This window comes from Lates calcarifer, linkage group LG5 (assembly GCF_001640805.2).
Source record: "Lates calcarifer isolate ASB-BC8 linkage group LG5, TLL_Latcal_v3, whole genome shotgun sequence".
Taxonomy (NCBI): domain Eukaryota; kingdom Metazoa; phylum Chordata; class Actinopteri; family Centropomidae; genus Lates; species Lates calcarifer.
Genome location: NC_066837.1, coordinates 15,235,715 through 15,262,335, shown reverse-complemented (window position 1 = coordinate 15,262,335; position 26,621 = coordinate 15,235,715). Strand labels below are relative to the sequence as shown.

At 42.2% G+C, this 26,621-nt stretch overlaps 1 protein-coding gene across 2 annotated transcripts in view; it reads right to left on the bottom strand.

Annotated features, from left to right (window-relative positions):
- Positions 1-283: 283 nt before the first annotated feature.
- The window catches only part of pax5 (paired box 5), a 58,609-nt gene continuing 32,271 nt past the window's right edge, over positions 284-26,621 (bottom strand). The window contains exons 6-11 of one of the 2 annotated variants that reach the window (XM_018695796.2): positions 24,666-24,850; positions 16,899-17,031; positions 13,038-13,139; positions 9,789-9,875; positions 8,282-8,368; positions 284-6,684 (exon numbers count right to left, since the gene is read on the bottom strand). In XM_018695796.2, coding sequence (XP_018551312.1) covers positions 6,602-6,684; positions 8,282-8,368; positions 9,789-9,875; positions 13,038-13,139; positions 16,899-17,031; positions 24,666-24,850 — 677 coding nt within the window. In that variant the 3' untranslated portion in view covers positions 284-6,601. The remainder of the gene's footprint in view (positions 6,685-8,281; positions 8,369-9,788; positions 9,876-13,037; positions 13,140-16,898; positions 17,032-24,665; positions 24,851-26,621) is intronic. The other variant, XM_018695797.2, reaches the window with a different exon arrangement.

Sequence of the window (26,621 nt, the reverse complement as noted above, 5' to 3'; positions counted from 1 at the left end):
GGGGTGAGGCGAGGGAGGAGGTCTAACTGTGTCCCTCCCCTCGCCTCCAGACAGACGCCCCCAAGATGAGATTTGTGTCCCAAGATGGAAGCACAGCTATGGGGGTCACACTGAGACACAAACAACCTCCAGCTCTGGAAGTCTCTGACTGTCCAGACTGAGGTTGGATGTCGAGGAATGTGATATTTACACCGACAATAATTATGGGTGTCTACTGTTTGTAGGCATATTGACATCTATTAAAAATATATTTGCAGCTAAACACTGACACAGAACCTTTAACTTCCAAAAAATTATTTTTTATTCTGAAGGACCAATAAAATTATGGCAAATATTTACAAATAATTACTTCTTAGCTTCACATTACAGGTACATAAATGGAATAATTCACCAACAACAGTCACTCAGGTGGACGGATGGACAGGTACACAGACTGAGTATGAAGAGATGCATCAAGCAAACTGCAATAATAATATTTCACAGTAAACTCAAACCCAGGAAATAAAATAACATTATTAACAACAGAAATATAAAAAATAAGCATAATATCAAATTCACTGTTTAATTCAAAATTGGTCGCAATTCAGGAACAAAAAACTAAACAAAACAAAACAACCAAAAAAAAAAAGAGAGAGAAATCAAGTGATATGATATCTTTGGCAAATTCGCACTGCAGTAAAATACATTCAAATATTAAGACAACACACAACACACGAAGAGAAAAAACACCAAGTTTTTGTTTGCAACTACTAGAAAATTGAATAAAAAACATACACATTTTCTTAAAGAAGCATTTCTTTTACTTTTTTTAAATCCTCCCCTCCAGAATATTTGAAGGCATTTCTTATCTTCATTTTGTGTTTGTATCTGTAAGTCTTTTCTGCTATTTTATATGTTTTTTTGTACAAGAATCTATCATTTAAAACAGGCATCACAGGCTTTGGTGAATGTTACAGATATGTTTTTTTTTTCTTTTTGTCGCATTTGATTTTGGAGAAAAGAGCGAGATGAATCATTTAAACCTAATTTCATCTGTCTTTGCATTCTGATGTATTTCTTTCTGTCATTTGTTTGTTCATATTTTTTTTTCTTTTTTACCAAAACGTCACAGATATAAATATCTCTTTAACACCCCAGATAGGAAGCCATGGACACAAAAAAACTCCAGATTGTTACACGAAAGGCCACAGTAAGGTGAAAAATCATGTTATCTTTTTTCTTTTCTTTTTTTTTTGATTGAAACATCTGCTTAAAAAGCACAGTCGATTTTTGTAGGCTGAGTCGTGTGTGTTTCTCCTCTTCCACAGTTGAATAATATTAAGATGTACAGAACATTGTAACACTTCAGTATGAGATCTGTCCAGAGCCTAGTTATATCAGCAAGCATGAAACAGATTGTGCCACTAATTGCTGTCAAGATGTGATGCTGAAATCCCCTCAGGTTTTATGAAGGCTATAGCCATCTTCATGGATTCGTATTGAGATACAGTCAGGCGGTGCATACTCGGTAAAAAATCATAAGAAAGAAAAAAACTAATTTGCATTTATTTCAGTTTCCTATTTGACTTGGAGCTGGGATAAAAAATCAGGATGCAATTATATTTTCATGGACAGTAAACAGTGGCAGTGCTGGAAAGAAAATGTCTTTGTTTGATCTAAAACTGGTGTTTCTTTATGTTTTAAATGCTCTTTAGCTAAAAAAAAATGAATATGAGATGTGATCTCATGGAATATTCTTGGCCAAATAAAGATACAGGCAGCAATATTGCCATTGAAATGACCTCGCTTTGGCACAAAACACCCTGCTTCATTCCTATGCAAGAATTTCTGACAGGACAGTGAGCATCACGTCTGAATAGTCAGAGAGAAAAGTAAAAGGAAAAAAGGATTAATAGGGCTGTCTGAAGAAAGAGGGAGGACTTTTTGAGGAAGGTCACAGGCCTGAAATCAACAGAATAGTTTTAATATTCCTAATCCTGGAGGTGTGGCAGTGCTACAGGAGGGGAAGAGAGGAGGGGAGGGTGGGGTGAGGGTGTGTGTGCGTGGGGGGGGGCGATTGCATGAGATATGATGAGATTAGGGCTGAGGGAGAGGGAGAAAAAAAGCTGGGATGAGCTTCTGATGGCACAGCAGGTTTGGCCTCCCCTGGGGAACACAGGGGCATGAGAGGAGGGGCGATCACCACTCTGCAAAGGACAAAGGGAGGGAGAGAGTGTGTGTGTCTGTACGTATATTTATGTGTGTGTGTGTGTGTGGCCTCTGCCTGTCGTGCTTCCTACAGTACCACCCACAATGACAGTTCCCCCTCACCGCTGCAGTCAATGTCACGGCTGCCAATCGAAATGACTGCGGGCCAATGAGAGCCCATTTTCTACCCATGCGAACCAGTTAGGTCAAAGCAATGGCAAGGCAAGCTGTGTCACTATGAGATGCATAGTTAACAAATAATCCTGTTAATGTGTCTCTGGATTTGTGGGTACATTGGAGATTGGGCGTTGAGTTTGGCCTGTTTGGTATTACAGCTTCTTGTGAGCAGACACGGGAGGCACGACCGGATTCACCTCCTCAAGGAGAATGACTTTCAATCAATACTTTGTCATGTTTACAGGCGTGTGTGTGTGTGTGTGTGTGTGTGTGTGCGCGCGCATGTGTATGTATGTGTGTTGGTGTGTCTGCGTTGGTGAAAAAGGGGTGTAATTCATTTATAAGACGCTCTGGTTAATTAAAAAATAAAGTAATATTAATGAACAGACTTGTAATGTGTCTGTTGCTTACTTGGCCTTTTTGTACAGTTTGTGCCTTTTTTCAGAGTTAACTCCATGTCAAGCTAGTGGGTCCTGTGTAGCCCCAATCCAGGACTGTGTACCACAGATCACAGTCATGTATGGATATATTGCCAAATTTGGACATTTCATTCACAGAAACACACATAGACTTTGATACAGGAAGAATTCTGAGAATATAAACTAGTAAGATGGTAGGAAATCTCCTCTGTGAGCCAAAAACTACCACTGACTTACTAAAATGCTCACAGTGGCAATGCAACATGCTATAGGCTAATGTTTACCATGTTCACCATTTGTTTTCAACAAATTGTAATTTTGACCTGACAATGGCACCAGATGAAAAGTCAGGGGATCACTAAAGTGATTACAGTTTATCCTAAGGGGGACCTGAATGTCTACTAATTTTCATTGTAATCCATCCAACAGCTGCTGAGATATAAAAACAAATATACATATACGTTGTCTGGTGACTATAACAATTAGTATGAGTGCTCAGTGCTGCCACTGGTGGCTGGAAACTATACTGCAGCAATGTTAGCATCAAAACTGTAATCTCATTTATAGCAAGGAAGGAGTCCTGCACCATCTCTGATTTGGCTTGACATGGCTTATCTTGACTGTGAGTTTGCATTTCCGACATTATTCCTGTTACATATTTTTCAAGAGGGTCTGTAATTGAAATGTCCATGTGATGGGAGATATCATGCAGGACTGTGATGCATGGTATACAGTGCTAGATCTGTGCTAGGTCCTGTTATCACAGTAGCAATGTTACGGTATATATAATGAAAACTATTGTCTGATGTTGGTATTGAAATAATTCTCTGCTAGTTATTCGTGGAAGGCTTTAGATAAACCTGTGTTGCATGGGCAGACAGAGTATTGTTTAAGGAATTGCAGGGAGGGGCGCTGAATTTTGTTTTAGTGACTCGTGGTCAGTCAGGGGGTGTTTGACATATAAAACTAAAGGCACTGTCCTTGTTTTCAGCTGGTGTGGTTCAGGTTCAATAATGCCTCAGAAAGATCAAGAGAGAAAGACAGAAATAAGGAAGGGCTCCTGCTGCGGTGCATGCTGGCAGCACAGCGGGTGAGCCTTTATAAGAATCTTCTTTAGAGTTGTGTATGCACAACTTTTAAGGTCTACAAATGTAAAAGGATCCATACTATCACTATTTCAAAACCCAGAAACAACAAAGATTGAGAAACTAACAGTTTTGTTCAGTGTTCATAGGTATATGTTTATATAGCTATATTTTATGTCTCACGCTGCAGATTTGATGTCTCCAATCTGTTAGCTAGTAAAACTACACAGTAGCAATGAAGCGCTACGGTCAGCCACACATACCCAAAACAAACAAACAAACAGTCAAATAAAAGATTATGTAAACACTTGCAGACGATGGCTAAAACAACACCACACACCTCTTAATCTTTTTATCATAAAGAAAGCTCCATCACTAAAATCTAAAGTCAAGTGAATAATTGAAATTGCTATTGACATTGTGACTTCTCTTTCACTGATTACTGTACAAATCTTGTATGGACAGAAGTGAGACAAGAATCTACATACAGGTTTAGGAAGATATTGCCCTCTCACAAGATCAACATCTTTGTGGGCCCTCAAACATTTGGGAGGGATAACACACTGGTTTCAGATCAGCACTGAAGGGCAAATCTGTCCTACTCTGTCTGTACATTGAGTGGGTAAGGCCTCGACCCTGGTGTCATGCATTGTCACAGCGCAGAACTGATGTAGGAGACAAACAAACAAAAAAAAAAGAGAAAAAAGTAAAAAAAAGAAAACAGTTTCACTTGTTTTTCACGAAAGCAATGCTTTTATAGAAACAATTTCAGGATGTTTAACAGCACAAGGACAAGCACTCAAGAAGGGGAGAAGAAGAAGTACTTCATGGTTTTAAAAGGAAGTCAGAAAAAGTAAAATGGCGCCTTTAAATGATGATTGAGTCTCTTTGTGCTTTTGTAGTTAGTCAGCCGATCCACTAGGGGGGGCCCATCTTTGGGGAGTTTAAAGAGAGAAATAGAAAGAGATTGAGAGAAAGAGAAAGAGAGGGTGCCACCGCTTCCTGGCTGTTCTTTCGAATATTCAGGAGGCAGATAAAAATGGCGTCATATTAAATGGCACCTGTGTCAACTGATACCAGGCAACAAACTATAAACAAGAAAATCGCAATCGGATCACATTTATAAACAAAGACTTATTTTCTCATATTGAAAGTATTTAAGATTTCATATTTCACTGCATCATCGTCGTCATCATCATCACTATTCTAGCACAACAGCGTGACACATATTATAAATCATTACAGGCATTCACTCTCATCACGGAGTGCAGCGCAGAAAAGATTCTGAATATATTACTCTGTGTCTCCTCCATTATAAATAGCTCTTGATCAGGACTAAATCTTGGCTGGGGAGGTAGGATAGCACCTTCCTGTACAATAACTCTCCCTGGTTGATTTGGTTTTGGTCTGATGTGAACATGTTCAGCACTGTTCCTGTTACAGTAGAGGGCTCAGATTTAATGCTGTGCTTTACTGAGAGGGCTGTCCATTGGTCAGTGGCATTCAAACCATTTCAAATGCAAGTGTGGATGTGAGGATACAGTTTTCCCTGTTGGGGAACTGCAAGCACATTAGAATCTGGCTACGACCAATGAAACTGACTGTTTGCTAAACCCCAACCCTTGACGTTAATTATTGTACCTCGGCAACCAGAACTAGGCACAGTAGACCTGTCAAGCTTTGGATTTCTCCATGTTGAAACGATTTGCATGGGGTTGTAGTCAGAGTGATGCTAAGAGTTGAAGGGTGCTGCCTTCTAGTTTTTTCAAATCCAAAAACAGAAAATGTAACAACAGGTTAAACTCTGTGGTTATTTACTGTATACTGTAATGTAGGCTTACTATCTACAGTGGTAACCATTGCTTCCAAGTCACAGAGCCCATCATTAACCAACTACAATAGTTTGTGTGGTTACATGTTACTGTCTTGCTCCTTACTGGATTTAGGGAAGGTTTTCATTCTTGCAGACTCAACCAATGTTACCCAAGATGGAATTACATTTGGAATGGAAATGGAAAACTTGACAGGCGTAATAACAGTAACGAAGGAGGGCAGGGCTTAGCAAACATTAGCGAAACACTCCTATTAAAATTTAGGGTATCCCATGTATTAAGCATTGTGATCCCAGGGGAAATGTGTTGAATCTACAGCAAAGAGACTAGAATGAAAATGATAAGGGTGATTTTGGTCATTCAAGGTTATGAGAGTTGGATTGTCTTTACTTCACTGTAGCATGGCATAGAAAATTGATTGATTGATGTCAGGTCATAAAAAGACTGTTTGAAAAAGTGATTTTGCTCTAATCAGCTCAAATAATTTTGTCAAAAATATTCCCAACCTGAAAACACAACAGTTTACCCAGAAGATCACAACACAGATAGTTTCAGCCACTGCTGCACACACAGTCCAATGACCTCTTGGATTTGTAGATGATTGGTTAAAAACAAGATCGGGATACCAGGCCTTGACATATCATGGGAGGTTCCAAATTTACTTGCTTACGAAATCTTCTGATCTGTCCTATATGTATCAGTTGGGCTACTGCCATGCCTGTGACGATGTCTGTGTTGCAGCCCAGTGGTGTGTTTGTTCAAAGAAAATTCAAACTTCACTGACGTCAAAAATTCGTGCGTTGGCAGGCTTGTACTGAGCGGTGATGGTGCTATCCATCCCTCCCTCCCTCCCTTCCTCATCTCCTTCTCCTCTCTCCTCCTCTTCTCTCAGTAGGAGGGGTCAGTGGCGGTCGTAGGCGGAGGCTGTTGCAGTAGCTGCAGGGCCTGCCCCCCGTGATGTCGCACTGTAGTAGTACGGTGACCCTATGCAGAAACACAGACACAAGTTTTCTTTAACTGGAATACATTATCTTCAACAAAAATGCAATATGGTGCAGAATGAGAATGACTCTAGTTAGAGGATGAGTCCAGTTAATTACAATCTGAGTCTGGTTTCTGGTGACATTCAAACAACAAAGCCAGCAGTTTAACCAGATTATTTAACTCTGCATTTTGTTAAATTTGGCCACTTGGCAGCACAACAAACTGCAAAACAATGTTTACGTGCCTTTGTACATAGTTGCCTATTGCCTACAAATCCAGCAGTTACAAAAATGCTTGAGCAGTCATTTGAAGTCTAAACCACCCATGTCTTTAAATTTGGGCTGGGCAGGTCGTGTACAATGTGATCATCATTGTCTTTTGACGAAAACAGCTACATGCTACATCTGGAAAATGGGTGGATGAAAGTGAATCTAACACCAAAACAATGAGCAGAAAGACACTAAAATGTTCCACAGAGTTGAGGAGAACTAAGTGGTTGTTGTGTGGCTCTGCTCGTGTTTCTTTCCCAACTGGGCTTCTGAAGCAATGCGTTCACAGATCTCAGCAATTAACTCTGCGAGTCCAATTTCTATTACAGATAGGAATGATGTTTAAAATGACAAAAATAAGACCCAAGTTGTAATGAATCAGAATTATCCTATAACTACTTGAGGTTGGGGAAATGCGGTGTAAATGTGGAATGAACAGCTTCAATTTTCTGCCAAGATTATATTTTACTTTAAATGTGAGTGGTGAAAGGCCGGGATGAGATGACATGAGCCGATGAAGCTAATGACAGAAAAAATTAGTCTCCCTTTCATGTAAAACCAATAAAATGAGTCTACTTCCTGACACTCTTCTCTTTCAGTGTCACCCTCCTCTCTCTCTTACACACACACAGACACACACTCGCACAAGATCCAAGTGACAGTCTAAGCTGACACACTGAGTACAGCTCTACTACTACTGATCCCTTGAGTCTATTCTCTCCTCAGGGAAGAGGTCAATTCAATACTGTAACCCCACAGACACACAGCAATCCACACTCACACACCTTAATACACACAGAAAAAAAAACCTGCCTATGCAGGCACACACACACACACACCTGTCTCTGTCACTTCCATCAATCAGCCAAGCTGTGTGTTGACAGGTTATGTCTGTCCACAGTCCAGGTAATCTCAGGAGGCTCTTTGGGGAAGTGAGGCATTAAGCCGTCCTGACAAACTATTTAGTCTCACTCAAGACTTCAGACGCCCTCTCTCCCCTTTTGCCTCTTTATTTAACTCCCTTTTCTTCCATTTGTCACCTCTTCTCTCATCCTTCCCCGCCTCTCCTTTGTATCACAGCCTCTCTGTTCCCCTGCCATCAATCTTAAACCTTTCACTGTCTCCTAATGTGCATCTTGTCCTCATATTATGTGTCCGCTCATCCGTTATCATACTAAAGTCTCTTACAGTTTTTCCCTCTCTGCTCTAACACCACCTCTCCTAATCTTTGCACCTTCCTCTCTACATACACCCCTATCATCCCACACACTTTTAATTTGTCTCTACTCTTTCATTTACTTTCTCTCTCTCTCTTTTTCTCCACCTACCTTGCATCTGTCCTGCCTGGCTGGTGAAGAGACTGGAGGAGCAGCCGATTTCCGTCCCCAGGAGTGACCCATAATCCTGCTGAAACACTAGGGGACAGAGGGAAGGAGGGAAAAGGAGAAGTGAGGAGAGGAAAGGAAAGGCTGGGGGGCACAATATAGGTTGGTGCAGCACCGACCCCTCTCACCTACTGACCTTTTACACCATCACCCTCCTGACCCCTTCACCTTTAAACCTGACCCCTGAAATGGCTCCCTAGACAATGACTTTGACACTGACTGTTTCTGGCTCGGGGTTAATTTGTCCTGATAGGACACTGATGCAAAGGTGTGAAGACAATGTAGGGATGTTACTTTTTAGTTTGGCCTTAAGGTTAGTCATGAGTTAGTCAGTTGTAGTGTTATTGATTCACTGACATTAAAGAATAAGGGTAGTGATAGTCTATATTTGTCTTATTGTCTGTGACTCCCATAAAAAACAAAACAAAACAAAACAAAAACAAACAATGTGTAAGTCCACCTTTCAATACTTTCCAATTACCCTATCCTGTCTGTAGCTCTCAGCCTCAAGCCCATTGGTTACTACTTTAGATAGAAATCCTGGAAAAATGGGTAAGCATATAGTTTCATTTTTTAAATAGGCTAAGGAGTTCCATAAAATGAGTGCAGTTTTCCCTAAATGCAATTTAAACAGCATACCAAAAAACTTTCAACCATCCACAACTGAAGATCTTTTAGGTATTTCTGATCTTTGATTCTGCTCTCAGACCTCACACCGGGGGTGACTAATAGGACACAGTGTTGTCACTCTTGTCATGCCACATCACCTCAGTGACTCAGTGTGAATTAGCTCACAGGCTGTAAACTAACGTTGCCTGCTGAATATTTTTGTCCAACATGTCACTGGGACTGAATGAGCAGCCACCTGATCTCCAAGTTATGATATCAAATTCAGATTTGATGTACTGGCATGACAGCAGTTAAATATAGTCACGCTAAAATCATTAGTATTAAGATTTACAATCTAGCTCTACAATGTAAACAAATAGTTTTCACATTCCTGCACTGTATAAATTATAAAACACTGCCAATGAGTAACTCAGGCCACCACAGTGAGGATCAAAATGAGACTGGTGCATGGAAAATTAGACATAAGAAGTCATAGCTTCCTCCAGAGTAACTATATAACATCTTTCTCTCTCTCTCCAGCTCTCTGCCATCCTTTTTTTCAAATCCATTCACACCCCAAATTGCCCGTCTTTAAAAAAAAAATCCCTGCACAGAACCATTAGTATGTCTACGATGTGTTGTACTGTACAGTACAATACAGAATGTAATGTAATGTAATGAAAAAATGAACAGTGGAGCATGAAAGATACAGCGTATTACAAGAGAGTATTAGAGAGGCTGGGACTGGGATGTGAGGTGGAATGAAATGAAATTCATTGATACAATTATTGATCCAGTTCTGGGAAGCTCAGAGCTGGCTGCAGAGATATGGGACACCTACCTAATAAACTGGGATTAGGAAATCTCCACGATTCATTGTATGTGGAATACTGAGGATGGGAATATGGACTTCCGGAAAAGTCTCCACCTGAAAGAAGAAGAAAAACAAATAGATCATGTTCAAAAACAACAGATAATAGAGACAATTATAATGCCTGTTTTTTTTTTTTTTTTTAAGGGTTCTCCTCAGATATCAAGGGTGCTATGCTAGCTGTGGGGAGATATCATTGCACAGATGAATGCAAGTTGAAAAATTGCTGGGGATGGTGAGCAAGAGCTTTGAGTTATCCTGGTTTTAGTTGTATTAAGAATACGATGAAACAAGAAACAAGGTTATTTTAAATCCCTGTATATATCACTCCAACAATATCCAGGTGTCTGATTGTTAGCAGTGGTGCACATGTGTTTGATTCATTTTCATCCAGTAAATCACTCATTTTTGCAAGGAATGAGTTACGTATGTGTTTAGTGGTTTGGCTGTTTTAACTCTGCTGAATTTACCTCTGTGTTAACCTATAACGCCTCTATCACTGGTAATGTTTAAAAGAGAGAAAGACCAGAATTAATTTACCTTTTTAATGTGACAATTATCATATTTTTGTTCCACCAACTAACCAACACGTAAATCTACTTAAGGATGCACTTGTGTACATTGCAAACAGTGATCTCCAGCTAGCATATTCAGGCTAGCTAAACCAGGATGGAGCCCAAAGTTATAGTTAAAGCCTTTGACAAAGAGCATGTTTTTCTGTGAAATGTTAATCGCTGCACATTATTAAAAGCTTTAATTATAACTGCATGCTCTCAAGACCTTATCCCTCCAGAACATAACTGGAACACTACAAAAACCTAATCATGGGATTAGGTTTTTGGGGTAAAGCACTCTCTGGTTTCTTAGGCTGTTCTCCAAGGAACAACAGCATTGGTTGTTTGTTCAAATACCTAGAGCAACCTTTCAGACAGGGACCTCTTGTGGCTACACCAAACTTTAACCATGGTGGTGGTAGATGTGTTGTTTTTAAAATTAATGACCAACTACTGCTTCTTCTCTGTTCTCCAGAATGGTTTGCAGACTAGTTGAGAGTGATTCAACTGGAGAGCTCAGTGAGACTGTGTAGTGGTCCTGCCATACAGTGGATGATAGCGTAGCTTTTCTCCCTCATTTACTACTTACTGTCTGGGGTCCACTCTTCCTCTTGTCTCCCCCCCTCCCACTCTTCCCTTCACCCCTTACGCTTTATTTTTCTCCCTCCCGTCCTCCGGCCCGCCTGACTACAGCCCGCTCGTCACCCTTCACATCAAAACAACATTCTTTCCCATTTCTTCTCCTTTTTTTTCTCCATCTCTCCACTGACTTGCTCTCTTTTTTTTCCTCCTCCACTCCTCTGCTCTTTCTTTCTTTTCTCCTGAACCTTCACTCCTCCCGGGGGGATCCCTCTCCCATAGCTGACAGTCACAGACCCTGATGCCCCCTCCCTCTAAACCCCCCCCCCCACCACCCATTCCTCCTCTCTCCCTCTCGTTCTGTCGGTTCTGCCTCACTGCTCTCCTACACCCCCTCTGAGTGTCAGCCCCCCTGCTGCAGAGAGAGAGAGACAGAGAGACAGAGAGAGAGAGAAGAGGAACAGCAGAAGAGAGTTGCTTGCTTAATGAAGGTATGATATTAGACAGAGCGGACAAAAAGGAGAATAATTTGCCTGAGAAGTGCTGAGATAAAACATGGTGAAGCCGGAGAAGCAAAGTTGAGAGATTATCTCCTCCACTCATTCTAGTCAGCTCGTGGATTCAGGCAGCTTCGAATATTCACTGAGAAGAATTTAGATGTCGAGACTGTTTGTGTGTGTGTGTGTGTGTGTGTGTGTGTGTATTTGGTTGTACAACCCAAGTTTTCTTTCCTGCACTACCCTTTGTGCAAGTGTGTGTGTGTGTGTATGTTTAGCTGTCAGGTGGGGTCGGGATGTGGTCTCCATGGCATCCCTGGGTGCGAACATCCTCCCCTTGTCATCACCGTAGTGACGGCAACGTGTCAGGTTGTTTAGGAGACGATGGGAGGGGGGGGTGGTGTGGGGGTGGGGGTGGAGGGGCAGAGGAGGCTCAGGGGTCTCCCTTGTGTAGCTTGGTGTCAAGGTCGTGCACACACACACACACACACACACACAAACACACACACTGTCAAAAACAAACACACATGCGCACAAACAATCGCATGCCAGCACACGCATAAACACACACTGACGCAAACACACACACACACACACACACACACACACACACAAATATGCTGTCAAACCTGAGGACAGGACAGGGTGAGCACAGGGGGACAGGGCGACAGGGTTACCCATCTTTAGACGTGCTGTTCCTACACGTCCACTGAGAGTGTGTCTGTGTGTGTGTCAACCCACGAGTGTGTGTGTCACAAACTGAATGATTGGGAATACACAGAGACAAGAACTTGTAAACAACATTGTTTTGACTTTGTTTCACTGCTGCTGTTGCTTTTGTGTTTCCCTCTTTATTTCTCTGCAAGATACTTTGTACTGACCAGGACCACCACTGCAAGACTGAGAGAGAGAGAGAGAGAGAGAGAGAGAAAGAGAGGGAGAGAGACGGAGAGAGGGAGAACAAGAATGGCGGTCCAGGATTGAAACACAAAAGCGGCGTAGAAGGCGGAGTGGAAGGGAATGAATGAATTAGTCGTGGGTCACTGGTGATTCTCATTAAAAACAAATTACTAATGTTGAGGAGGGACAGCTGTGCTACTGTGGCTGGTTTCTAATGATACACACACACAGAATCACACAACACAGACACACACACACACACATATGTAGACACAAAAGCACACACACGCCACCCCCTGGGAGCACTGTCAGCCATAGTGTAGACAGACAAGAAAGAGGAAGTGGCAACGCTAAGTACACCCCCTAAAGACACTCACACACATGGGAAACGCTCCACACATTCATCCCGTGGGGATTCAAATGTAAGTACAGTTACACATCTGCTGAGAAGATGATGAGAGATGCATGAATTACTGTAAAGGGAAGCTGAGTGCAGTGGCATTTTTGTTGGAACTGCTGTATATTGAATAATCATGTCTCTCTCCCTCTGTGCCCTCTGTGCAAGCCTCACCCGTCTTTACCACTGTCACTCTGTAATGCATCTCTGCAACTTCAGTATGTGTGTGTGTGTGTGTGTGTGTGTGTGTGTGTGTGTGTGTGTGTGTGCGTGCGCAAGCATACATACTCACCAGGTACCATGCCAGTGAGGGAAGGGGTGGAGTAGCTGCCCTGTCCAGTAGGAGGAACATGTGGAGGGTAGCCTGGCAGAGTGGTGCTGGCTATGTCTCGACCTGTAATCACACATTTCATGTTACGTATTTGTAGCCTCTGGCCAGAACAATTGAATTAATGTTTTAACATAATTATGATTTCTGATTTATGACACCATAAGAGTCGATGAGAGATGGACTCTGTTGGTCAGTCATTGTTGGTGTTGGTTTTTTCGTGGGAGTCATTGACAAAAACAGAAATATAGAATAACCCGAGCCTTATCAGCCATTATTTATGTTATGGTTTAAGAAGCTATTTGTAAGTTTTTAAGTTTCTGTCACCAAATGTGGTTTCTTGGAAAGTACAGGATTAAGTCACTGTCAATGCTGAACTTGCAACATTTCCTCTAGACTGTAGTAGGAAGTAGCTGTTACTGTTAATATTGGCTATGTAGCAATAGCAAAACTTACAGATAGCCCCTTTAAATCTGTGTTTTCTTGTTACCCTATGAAAATGACAGTTACTTTACTTTCCTCCTGCCAGCCGTCGTACCAGTGACTCATTGAAAATGCTACACGTCATGCGGGCTCTTTATTGAAAAATGCATGCCAGTGCACATTCAGAACAACCCTCTTTCTTTTGTTTCTCTTCTCCTTATTCTCCATCCGCTGGCATCTATTAATTTACTGACTCCCCCTTCTCTCGTTACCACCCCCACCCCCACCTCCTCCTCTGTCTGTCACTTGGTGGATAGGATATATAACTGCATTAGATTACATGACAGTGTGTCGGCCCAAATCATTTCTCTATGTTTGCACGCAGTAGACAGTGGGAGTGCGTGGAGAAGGAGCCCTCCATTCATCATCATCATATACACACACACACAACCACACACACACACACGCACCGACACCCTCCTCCTCCCCACCTCCCGCACACACACACATTTATCATCATCATAAACAGCTCAGATGCTAACACCATCAATCCCATTCACTTCCCCTCCACTTAACCACCACTAACTAACGGAGAGGAGGAGGAGGAGGAGGAGGAGGAGGAGAGGGGAGAGTGAAATTGAGAGGAGAGCATAAAAGACCAGGAGGGGAAATGGTGTGAATTTAGAGAACAAGGACAACAAATAGAGAGAGGGGAGGTTTAAATGGAGGAGGAGGACAGCAGTGGTAGAAGAGGTACAAGTAATACCACAATGTATAAATACTGCATTACAAGTAAAAGTCTTGCAGTCAAAATTATATTTAAGTAAAGGTACAGATAAAGCTAAATTCAGTCAAGTATCAATCATGAAATATTCAATATGTGGAACAGCCACTTTCAAGATGTCATAGAGGTAAATGTGTGTGTAACAAGTATAATGTTTTCGATGTTCTAAATTGTTGCTTGGCATGTAAGCACGCTAATGTTTGCTATTGCTAAGCCCCAAGTACAAGTTAGGGTGATGGGAACAGTCATGAGTTATTTAGGTATTTAGGTTTTTTGTCATAAGTATAAGAAATATGACATTTTTGACAAGATGGTGGTGCTGGATGAAAAGTTAAGGGATCAGCAAAGTTAAATCAACGTGAGGGGGAGTATTCTTCCAAAATTTATAGAGACATTTCATTCAGAACCACAAATGTCGACCTCATGGTGGTGCAAGGGTTAAAGTCAGGGGATCACCAGTAGGATTCATCATCTGAGGACCATGAATGTCCTGATGAATGTATGTATGGATGAGTATTGAATGTACAAAACTGAAATTTGGTTTGGTTTTGGTTGATTCATTGTTGTCAGCTTTTTTAAAATTCTCAAATATTAATATTAGTCAGAGTCAGCAATGTTGTATCAACTGAGCTTTCCTGGGAAAAAAAAGAAAAAGTGGAGTTGGCATGAGGAAGGGAAATAAGCAAAGAAAAACAGAACATGTGCGGTTACAAATCAACTGAGGCGCCAACATCTTGTCCTCTCATATTTCTGTCCTCCTCACTTAATATTTGCTTCCATCCCTCCCTACTTGTGTTTCTCTCTCACAGATCGCCTCTGTACTCCAGCCTCCTCTGTCCCTCTTTGCCTCCTCTCTCCTGTCTCAGTGTAGTAAAGTTTTTCTTGGTGTTTGACGCGACAGCGAGGCATTAGTGCAGACGGGCTACTCATCCGCTCAGGGTCAGTGCACAGGGCAAGGAGGAGAGGGAGGAGAGGGTGGAAGAGAGGGGAGATGGACTCTCTACAGCCCAACTTAGAGGGGGCAGACAGGGCCAGATCCTCTGAGGTGTCTGTGTGTGTGTGTGTCTGTGTATGTGTATGTGTGTGTGTGCATGCTTTCCTGTGTGCACGCAGTGTATTTGTGCATATTTATGCCAGTTGTGTTGATGTATCTGTTCTCCACAGCTTTGCCGTAGAGGTCAACGAACAAGTACAAGTCTCCTCCGTGCTCACTTGCAGCTACAGATGAACACACATCCTCTGCCTCCCTTTCTCCCTTACTGTCTCCCTATCTAGCTCTTCCCTATCAAACAGCCATCAGAGCAACACATGTCAAACCTGGAGGGACCAAGGGTATACAGTGTGTCTCTTTGTGGGTTCGCGTACGCTGAGTGAAGTTCAGGGGAAAATGAAAATGCCCTACAGATTTGGAAAGACCTCGGAAAGGAAGATTGAGTGTGTAAATGTGGCTCTTCAGCGTGTGTCCAGAGTATCAACACTTCAAGGATGCAATAACATTGCGTCAAACATGCGGACGTCTGATCCCCTAGAGGGAGCTCTATTCTGAGGGAAAAGACAGGCAAGGAAATGCATGCATAATATTCAGAAAGTGTGTGTGTGAATATGAATGTGTGTGTTTGCATGCATAAGCAGAAATGGAAATTTTCTCTCTCTCTCTCTCTCTCTCTCTCTCTTTTTTCCTCTCTCTCTCTCTGCCTCTTGTCTGTCTCTTGGTGTGAGCAGGTAATATCCCTCAGTGGTTTTCGGGGTGGTGGGGGGGTGGGGGCAAAGAGCCCATTCCCAGATATCCCCAAATTCCCAGCTCTATGATTCCCCTCATTACAGATGGGAACGTCGAAGCCTTGTCCAAGTGCTCCCTGGTCTACTCTTAATTAACCACTGCCTCTCCCAGTGCCCCTAAATGGAGACAGAGAAAGAGACGAGGCTCTCACTTTTCCTCTAAGCTTCCACCTTTCTATTCCTCCTTTCCTCTGGGCTCCTCGGCTCTCTTGAGATCCAGAGCTCTTTAAACAGGTTAAATCACTTAGAACCCACGTGGCTTCCTCCACAGTCTCTCAAAGTCTCAAAGTCTCTGGAATATAGCAACATGGACTGATTATAAATTTAGTATAAAATGCTATGCATTTATGAAATTATTGTGATTGTGAATTATGGATTGATACAGCCAGAGCTTCCCAATGAATTAGAGAAAAAAAAACAGTCCTCACCTTTAACTGTCTCCTCATCTTTATCATTAACTGTTTGTGCATGACCATTAAGCAGAACGCGATTTTATATTATCACCCAACATCTATTCATGAACTGGTTTTATGGGAAAATATTGAGATGATGAAAATTTGAGTGCTGCCATGTAAGAGTGAAAAAACTAATGGTCTCTTACCATCAATTAAATGTAATCACAGTGGGTATAAAACTGATGTTATAGACCATTTTCCCATAATTAAAAAAAGGCACACTAGAGTACAATTACACATAGTGGTGTATGCAGAGTATCAAATCAAGTGTGTGGGCAAAAAGGCATGTGTGTGAGAGTTTGTGTACACCTTTTTTGTTGGTGTTTTTACATTTAGTCTGTCTTAGAGCAGGAGTGCAGTAATTTTGTTGGTTGTCTTTCTTACCTGGTACGAGTGAATAGGACTGTGGACCGGAAACACTGGCTCCTAACTCTGCCCCTGTACCAGGATTAGCCAAACTGTTCTTCATCTCATCCAGTCCGCCTGCTAGTGAGGCCATGGCCGAATAATCTGACGTCTGGGCAGAGGCAGAGGGAGTAGAGAAAGAACTTCAATAACAACAGAACAACAAAGCAAATCAGGACATCTTCTGATATAACATGAATATACAGTAGTGCTGGATGTTGCTTACAGCTGTGATCAATCTGTTTGATATATCCTGCTACATTTAAGACATGCTTCCTCACAGCAGGAGAGCAAAGAAGCTTTAGTATAGACACAAACACACACACACACACACACACACACACACACATACAAAGACACACATACACACAGAGGCGCACCTACAGCTGAGAGTTTATTGATCTGTTTACAAAGACAGGGATTTATTGTACAACCAAGTCCAACAGTCTATAACCACAAGATCAGCTTCCACTTTCTCTTCATCTCTCTCACCCTCACATACACACACACACACATATATATGTATACATACACGCAACCCATAGACCATGGCTAACACAAAGCCTCTTGTCTCCCCAGATACCAACAACAATAAGAACTATGATCATCCCTGCACACATACACACAGACTCCCAATGCTCTTAACACACACACACTACATAAGTTTAAAACCATATAGAGAAGAGAGGACTGAAGTGACAAAGCAATATCTGGTTGCTGTCTAGTTTTACAGTTTTTATTCTCAGTGCAGACTCGCTTGAGGACCTTTTTAGAAATTGAGGTTAAAGTCTGAGTTAAAACATGTCAAAAAGAAATAAACATCACAATAAATTTAACTTCCTGGAATGAATATTTGTTCTCCTAGTATGATGTTTTCTTGATCAACAGTGGAGTATCATATGTGACCTTGAAAAAAGGATGGTTGTTAACTAAGAGACACGTAAAGAGACATGTAAAAGGAAGTTTAATCTTCTCCAAATGCTAATAGAAACCAAAGGCTCTCCTCTTTTTATCTTGGCCCTCAACTACTCTTGGGTCAAAAAATCCCAATAATGTAGACGAATAATTGTTTTAGAGGCAGATTCTATCAGCCTCTCTCATGCTCCCAAAATACAGACAGATAGATGGATGGATGTAAACTGTCCGTCACCTGTGTCTGACCCCAGCACACAGCCATGACCCATCCATCCTCATCTCTCTACCAGATCTGTGTTTGTGTGTGAGAGTGTGTGTGTGATGATTTAAAGTGATGGTATTGACTCTGATGACCAACTATATATAGATTAACTACTGTAGATTCTCAGGGCCGCTATGCTCATGATGGGCAAATGACCTGTCTGCTGACTCTGGGCGTGTGTGTGTGTGTGTGTGTGTGTGAATGCGTTGTATGCTCTGGTAACTTTGTATTTGTTGTAGTGTTTGCATAATTGTGTGTTTAGCAAAAAGGGCAGGGTCTGTTCAAAAAAGTGCTATGTTTTATTTTGTTTACAATTTGTGCACAAATGTAATTATGAGGAGGCATTAGGAGCACACTTTGCTCATTCAAACAGTTTTGCTCTAAGCTTAGCGATCACATTGTCATTCAAACGCACTTCAGTCTCTGCAAAAAGCCACCGGTTCAGCCAGTGACAATGGTGATGGTGGAGATTTGTTCGTGCATGTACTCAACACTTAAGGTTAGACACATATTCATCTAGAGGTAGCCAACTAATTATACATACATGAACCAGCCATTATGTCATCATTTATGGGTGGCTGTAGCTCGGTGAGTTGAGTGGATTGATCATTAATTGTGAGGTTTGATCTCCAGCTCATTCTTATCAAACCCACGTTGCTCCCATTGTATGTGTGTGCCGAAAGATGTAAATTACATTGGACAGAAATGTGAATGAATGCAATGTACTTACAAAATGGATATGGCTCGTTTAGTTATGATTGCTACTTAGTTACCTGAAGCTGCAAGTCGAAGCATTTTTGTGTCTGCCTTTGCACGCAAACTGAGCAGAATAGGTTTCTCACTTTTCTGCAATAAATGGCTCCCCTCCCTGTTTCCTTTTTGTTACAGCTGACCTGTGTGTGTGTGTGTGTGTGTGTGTGTGTGTGTGTGTGTGTGTGTACACTAATGACAGCAATCAGAATTTCCTTTAGGTGATGAGGTGAGAGTTTCGCACTGACCCTTTTAATACCTCTGCATCTGTGTGTATGTGTGTGTGGATGTGTAAGTGTAGGCGTGTGTTTGTGCTCACTGACCTCTTAAACACCCCTGTGCTCGTCAACACACAACACAACCACTGGACTGTGACCTGCCAAATAAGAGCTTACCCTGTACGCTACACACACACATCTCTCTCTCTCTCTCTCTCTCTCTCTCTCTTTAGTCTTCAGACACATTTTTAAACCCTCTTTTCTCTCTTAACCCCCCCTCCTCACCCTCCTCGCACATCACACCTGTAGTTTTTTTTCACCCAATCATACACGCTACCCCAACACACACCCCTCCTCCCTCTCTTGGCTGCTCTCTGTCTTATTATAATGGTGTCTAATGTGTCCATGTATCCATGTAGATGGGGGCCAGGCAGCAGCAGCGGCAGAGAAGAAGGGGTCTGCCGTGGTAATTGGCCATGATGAAGTTTGGCCAGTGGGGTGACAGGCCCGCTAAGGAAGATGGATCATTCTCATTCGCCCCTGTAAATGTTGTCAATTCCACCGCTCATACAGCGCCATCAGCCCTCATCAAAGAGGAGGGACGCAGCTGCCGGGCCGTGGAGGGGTTGGGGTTTTGGGGGGTAGTGGTGGTGATGGAGGTGGTGATGGCAGTAGAGGTGGGGAGGGGGGAGATGTACAGGGCGAGAAAAGGTGTCAGGGGGTGTTGGACCTGGGGCAGAGAGTTATAGCGAGAGAAGAGGAAAGGAGGCAGGTAGATATAAATAACATCTGTAGAAGAGAAGAAGGATGGGATTGACATGATGGAGAGAACTGGCAGGAAGACATGAGGAAAGATGGGAGCAGCTGAAAGTATTCTTCAAACTCTGAATAGTATTTAGAATATATAAATTCAAGCTTCTCTACACTTTCCCATCCAGTCTCTCCCTCTTGTTGTACTCAAAGTATCTAAGAGAATCTCTGCTAACAACAAAAAAGCATTCAAGCTAACAAGCTACATGCTAATAATGGAAAAGGACCATACTGTGAGGTCCTGTACAGCAGTTTTACCATCGTTTCTCTCTCTCTCTGTCTCGCTCTCTCTCCCCCTCTTGCTCTCTCTCATACACACACACACACACACACACACACACACACACACACACACACACACACAACTTGGTCTACTGACTCAGATATGGGAAGGTAATGGTTTGGTCCAAATCTCACATCAATAACAGATGAGCCCTAATCGGCCCTCTGACACACACACACACACACAGACACACACACACACACACACACACACACTGACTGGCCCTCTTGGCTGGCACCATTTGCATAATAGTATTTCCCTTTTTCTCCATTCCCCCAAATAGCTCCCGATTTCTCCATCTCCCACTCTCTCTCCATCTCTCCACATTGTCTTGTGTGCTCCTGATGGAAAAAAAGGCTCGACTATAAACAAATACAATTCCCTCAGAGGCCCACAGACTGAGACAGGGATTGTGAGGAAGGAATTCATCTGCGCTCAAACTGAGCGTGGCCACAGTGGGGAGGATATTCATTTCCAGACAAACCAGACCTCAACCCTGCGGAGAGGCTGTAAAAGTTCATAAATTTTGAATGAGAAATTGGGCAAGCACTTCTAATTAATGAATGATTTATTGACTTTAATTTTAATTAAATAATAATAAAATATTAATGTACTGGTGGTTTATGTCTGTTTGTTGTCAAGGAGTGGTGAATACGTTCTGATGACAGAACTGACTGACTGACGCAGAAGCAAACTAGAGGCAGCACAATTCCATACAAAGTCAATGAGACACAAGTCTGGGACTTTATGGATCTACACATAGAGAGTTTCTAGTGAGTAAGGAGATTAGTCAGAAACTGAAAACCAACACATGCAGACACACTCCTATAAACTGTCTGTACAGTCTGCACTTTGGCTGTTTGGGGTGAATCAACACAGACTGCACAAATGGTCCAGCAGTCGCATTCACACAAATGATTTGTGTGTCTGACCTTGTTGTAGCTGGTTCGTCTGTCTGCTGCTACAAATACTCAGTAAAGTACAAAATGTGTGGTAATCCAAGGATGAAAATGCTCCAGACAAATAAGCTATTTACTACCTGTTTTAGTAATGTTTGCTAAAAACCTACAGTGCACAGGTGCTTTACTCTACTTGTCTTTTTTTTCCATGGCACTTCTCAATAGCAAGAAAAATATAGAATAAGAGCAGCCTTCATTTTGAATAATGTTTTTATCATTTGGTTGAAGACAGAAGCGAAGGGAGTAACTATCTGTTTTAGGGCAGTCATAAGGGTTGTTATGAAGGCTAATTAGTTTCCATCCTTCAGAGGAGATCACCTTTGATCTCTCTGCTTCTTTTTAAGCTTTATCAATGGTGAGAATGATATTCTCGTTTTCCTTCTATATCCCTGTGAAGCCTGGTTGGTTGGTACTGGGGGGTGGGCGTTTGGACCCAGGGCAGCGTGGATGGGTGGAGGCTCCGTCAGCCCTGCTGATTTATCACCTGGGTAATAGGAAGTGATTGAAGGGGAAATTCAAATGAACTCTCTCTGACAGGCACACATGCAGACACACATAGGAGCACGCACACACACAAATTAATAGTGGGGCTTAATAGACTACAGGGAGAGGGGGAACAAGAGCAGGAGAGGGAGATGAGATAAAAGGATGGCTTGTTAGGGAGGAAAGATAAAGAGAAGGTCTGAGACAAACAGGATAGAAGAGTAACTACTGGTGACAGATAAAATAAGATTTGCTTGTGAGGAACGTGAACAATTTTATTTTTTATCTCCTCAAGCGGAATGAAGGAAGAAGAAATAATGAATGAGGCTCGTGTTTCAGTGCAAGAAAGCTAAAAGATAATGAGGAGCTTGAAATAACTGCTGAAATTACAGTATATTAGTATACCATTATAATATACTATTGGCACCTGAAATTGAGCCACTTGCACCTCTGCTTCTCTCTTACTTGCCTGCTCTCTCTACATTTTATTGTCTTTCACAAATACACACACATACGCACTATCTCACACACACTGCAACAGCAACTACAGCAGGGCATCTTTTAGGAATGTCAGTCACAACACACCGTGACCCTCCTTGACCATAATGCCAACAATACGGCCTCACACACACACACAAACACACGAACACACACATCTCAGTCAGCCCACATACCAAAGAGGCCGAGCTGTAGCTGTCAGTGTGTCAGTGTTAAGGGTATGACTGTCAATCATTCCCTCTGGGAAATGCAGGCAGGCAAAAGGGGGGTGGTGGTCGATTAGACAGGATGAGAGAAAGGAGCAGAGGTAGAGGGACAGATAGCGATGTGAGTGAGAGTGTGTGTGTATGTGTGTGTGCTTGCATCTCTTTGTAATGCAATTCCTAAAGCCAGTTTGACCCTGGTGCGACCTGGAGCTTAAAGCCCCTATCCCCGACCCCAGTGGCTTGACCGGGCTCAGAGAGGACACTGACCTATGAATCAAGGGTATTATAGTCTCAAGTCATAGTCTATAGAGCTACTACAGCCAATCCCTGTCAACCTCTCGCCCTGTGCCACTCCACTCTCCATGTCGGTCACAGGGAAGTGAATGGGCTAAAAAGCCAAACTTTGCCCTATAGGTCTAAGGCTGTAGCCTTATCTGTGGTTCCATTTACTACTGCGCCACCATTAAGTGTTTGTCCTCTCGCCCTTGACATTGACCATATAAATAAACCTAAAGTAGGGATATATTTAAAGGCTGTGGAAACATAAGTGTCATTTTGAGATGCTGGCAAAATATTTCCTTAATATTCACTGGAGGCCTGCAGATTAGAAGACACTTGCGAAAAGGTAGAGAGAATACAAATGCTAGCTTGTTGCCATTTTGTTATGCAGCGTACTACTTACACCTGTCTATTCCACTCAGATTTATATTAACTTACTGCTTGGAAAGGGCGGGAGGTCAATTTAGATGCAACATTAAGACACACAGACACACCCTCTCTCGCTCTTGTTCTCTCATCTTTTTCTCTCACAGTCAAACACACATATGCAGCACATTCCCGAGATGCATCAGCATGTGGACAGCTCCGTTGGTGTCCCTGAGCAGCAGGAAGTGAGGTCATAATAAGAGCTGGGTCAATATGCTCATTAACCCCTGCAGTGTGTCTAGATTATAGGAACATCAATAGGCCAGGCCTGACTGGGTCTGTGCTGAAGCCAATACACTGTCTATCAGAGCACAGACACACACACACACAGCGGTTTGCCAGGCTAACAGAGAAAAACATGCTGATACTTTCAGATCACTCAGAACAACAGACACGAAAGAAAGAAAAACAAATCTGTTAGGATTAATGCACTGCATGTGTATTGCTTTAGACATATAATTATAAATACTTAGATTATGATTTTGTGATGTGTCTAATTTCATCAAGATTGACATGGCATGGCAAGGCATAGCAGGCAGGACAGGCTTTTAGCTCAAAGCAGAGACAAGCGTTTCATATGACAACTAGATCAAGCACCAAATGTTAATGTTAGCTTGCAAATGGTAGAGATTTTGCAAAGTGCTTCTGTACATCTGTATTGGTAGTTTTAATGAAGCTTCTCTTCCCCATTACCTTTTCAGTATAAGATTTCCTATTTTAAAAAGTTACATATAAACACACCTGTAGATCAAACAACCAATCATGTTTAATACCAGGGAAATGTCTAAATTGTGTTTTATCTGTCCTTGGAAACTCACTATATGTTCCTTTTTCCTCGGATTTAGCACTTTGCTCATAGTGGAGGTCAAGTTGAGACTGCCATAGAGTTTTGGCTGGCACAAAAACAGGTGTGTTACTCTGGCTGAAAAGTCACTATGTGGGGTATCTCTCTCTTTAAAGGATAAGGCTTGCATAATTGTATTTTTTCTTACTCTCAACAAAACCCATGAAGACAAAGACAAAAAACAACTGTTTTAGAAAACTTTTTGACTTATGTATACATCTTTGGCACTTAGCTCCTTAGCTAAAATCAAAGCACTTAACTTTGATTTTACCAATCAAAAGGCTATGTACTATTGTTTTTAGCAAACGTTGCTGCACATGCCAGTATTTGTTAACAGGATCATTTCACAGTTGATTTTGGATTTTTTTATGGGGTTTGCTGATGCAAAGAAATCACTCAGGCAATGGGGATTGGTAAATAAGCACCAAGTTTACAAGAAAACTATTAGGAGTCATTAAATCTCTATGAAAGGTTTAAGCAAAGCTGGCTACACAAATGTGTTTATGTAACTGGCTGAACTCAACTCAAGGCAGTGCAGTAGAGGCAGCACAAGTTCATGCCTGCACAGCTAAAAGCATCTACATCAGTGCTGTGGAAGTGATCTGAGATGTGGTGCTGTGTCTGGTGGCCAATGAGGTGGTTAGGTCACCACCAAACACTCTGTGACCCCAACTCTGCTTCTGTTCGTTTTTCATGGACAGTTTTCTTATGCATCAGCCCTATGTTTCATTGGAACACCCTTCAGTCTTTTAACCCTTCACCTATTCCCAAACTCAGCCTCAGCCCAGAGCCTGCACGATGCCCCGCCCTTACCTTGCCAGAGTCAGGGCTCACATAGAGGTCAGAGCTGGATTGGATTGGACAGGATGGCTGTCTGTCAAACAGGCGGTCCAATACCTCGATCTGCTGCGGCGAGAACAGCTCCCCTCTCATCTGCTTCCTGAGGAAGTCCCGCCCACTGTGGCCATGCCCGTTGGCCAGTGGTGACTCCTGCAAACCTATTTGGAAAAAAGACAGGAGAAAGGGGTCAGGTTAGTGGGGGGTTGTAAATGGAGGATGTTTAAGGGAGTTACAAGAAAGAGAGAGGAGAAAGAGAAGAGGTTTAAAGAGGGAAATAAAGGAGGTGTTTGTTAGTCTGGTGTGTACAACAGTGGGAGAAACCAGAAACAGGCAGTGATAGAGGAATGAAGAGGGGAGAAAGGCAGGGGTTGATAAAATGAATCACTGAGGCAGATGTGGAGAGAGTGAGTTAGAGTCAAGTATAGGCTCAAATGAACTCCAGTGAGCTGATTTAGGACCCAGTGACTTCATAGATTGTGGGGACTCAGAGAAAATGCTATACAAATGCAATCCATTACCAAGCATACGCTGTCTCTCCTTCTTGATCTCTCAAAAGTACACCCTCGCCTCTCGTATATACGCACCTCTCGGTCTGTCTTGTCATATCGCTCATACACACACAGACACACAAATATATATTGCTGTGGTATCAGTATTAGACTGTGAGCTCTCGTATCCTGCAGTTATTGCAAGGCTGAGGGACTGAACGAGACAATTATAAGAACTCTGAAGAGTCGCGGCCCACAAATGATTAGAAAAGAGAGAACGGGAGAAAAAGATAAAGAGAAAAAGGGGATGAGGGTGAAAATCCCCCGCTATAGAGCCAATTCATCGCTCCAAACCGCTCCTGAGAGCCTATTTTAGTCCTGGGGGTCACTGTGTGTTTGCCATGTGTGAAAGTGTGTGTGTGAGTGTGTGTCCGGCGGCAGGGGCAGTGATATGACAGACAGGTGGAGAGGGGGAAGGGGCCACAAATATATATATATTTTTCCATTTGGACTGAAAATACAGATCCATTTGCACCAGACTTTGGTCCTAAAGAAAAAAACAAAGAGTGATGTAGCAAGAAAAGAAAGAAAGAAAGCAAGAAAGAAATGTTACTCATTTTCTGTTTTGCTACACTGACAATTCAGGTCTTATTTTCATAGTTTTGGTCATTATTTCCTTCTGTTAGGCAAAGAAGAAACAATGAGTAACACAGCCTGTATCCCTGTGACTTAAGTTCATATTGGGCGATTCCTCACCTCAAGGTTTACAGTCAGCGCTAACGATCAGTGCCACTGCAGGAGGTAGTTTGCCTGTTCATTTAGCAAACAGAAAGTTTGGGTATGGAGGTCAGAGGAATCAATTAACATTTAGCTTTTTATTATCCGTAGCCATGATCTTTCCCTGACCTTAAAAGAGTATTCCACCAATTTGGCACTGCACTTCTTAAACATTGTTGGACTTAAGATTGCCAGTTTATGCAGCAGAACCAGAAATACTGTCTTTTTTATTCCACGCATTGTTCTTCCTAGACAAAACCTGGCACCTACATTATCCATAACGTAACTTGACAGCAGACAGTTTAGTCAGAGATTCGGTTGTGTTATGCTTGTAGCAGGTGATGTAGCCACAAGTACAGGTGAGGAGCGGGCTACAGAAGCCTGCCTCATTTCTTTCTAACTCCACACACTCAGGTTATTTTCTTTTTCAAATTTGTAGTCTTCAGATCTGATCGATGCAAACTCAAGTGACATCACTAACCTTAATAACTGGGAGTTATCTATTAAATGGCAGAAAATCAATATTGACCATGAACTAATACATTATTCAACATCTGAAACTGGGTGCAAACTATATTTTCCTAGTTTGAATAGTAACCTTTTAAAGGCAATGTCTGTGCAACACATATAATTTGGTAATTTTATTATGTACAAACGTAGGTTG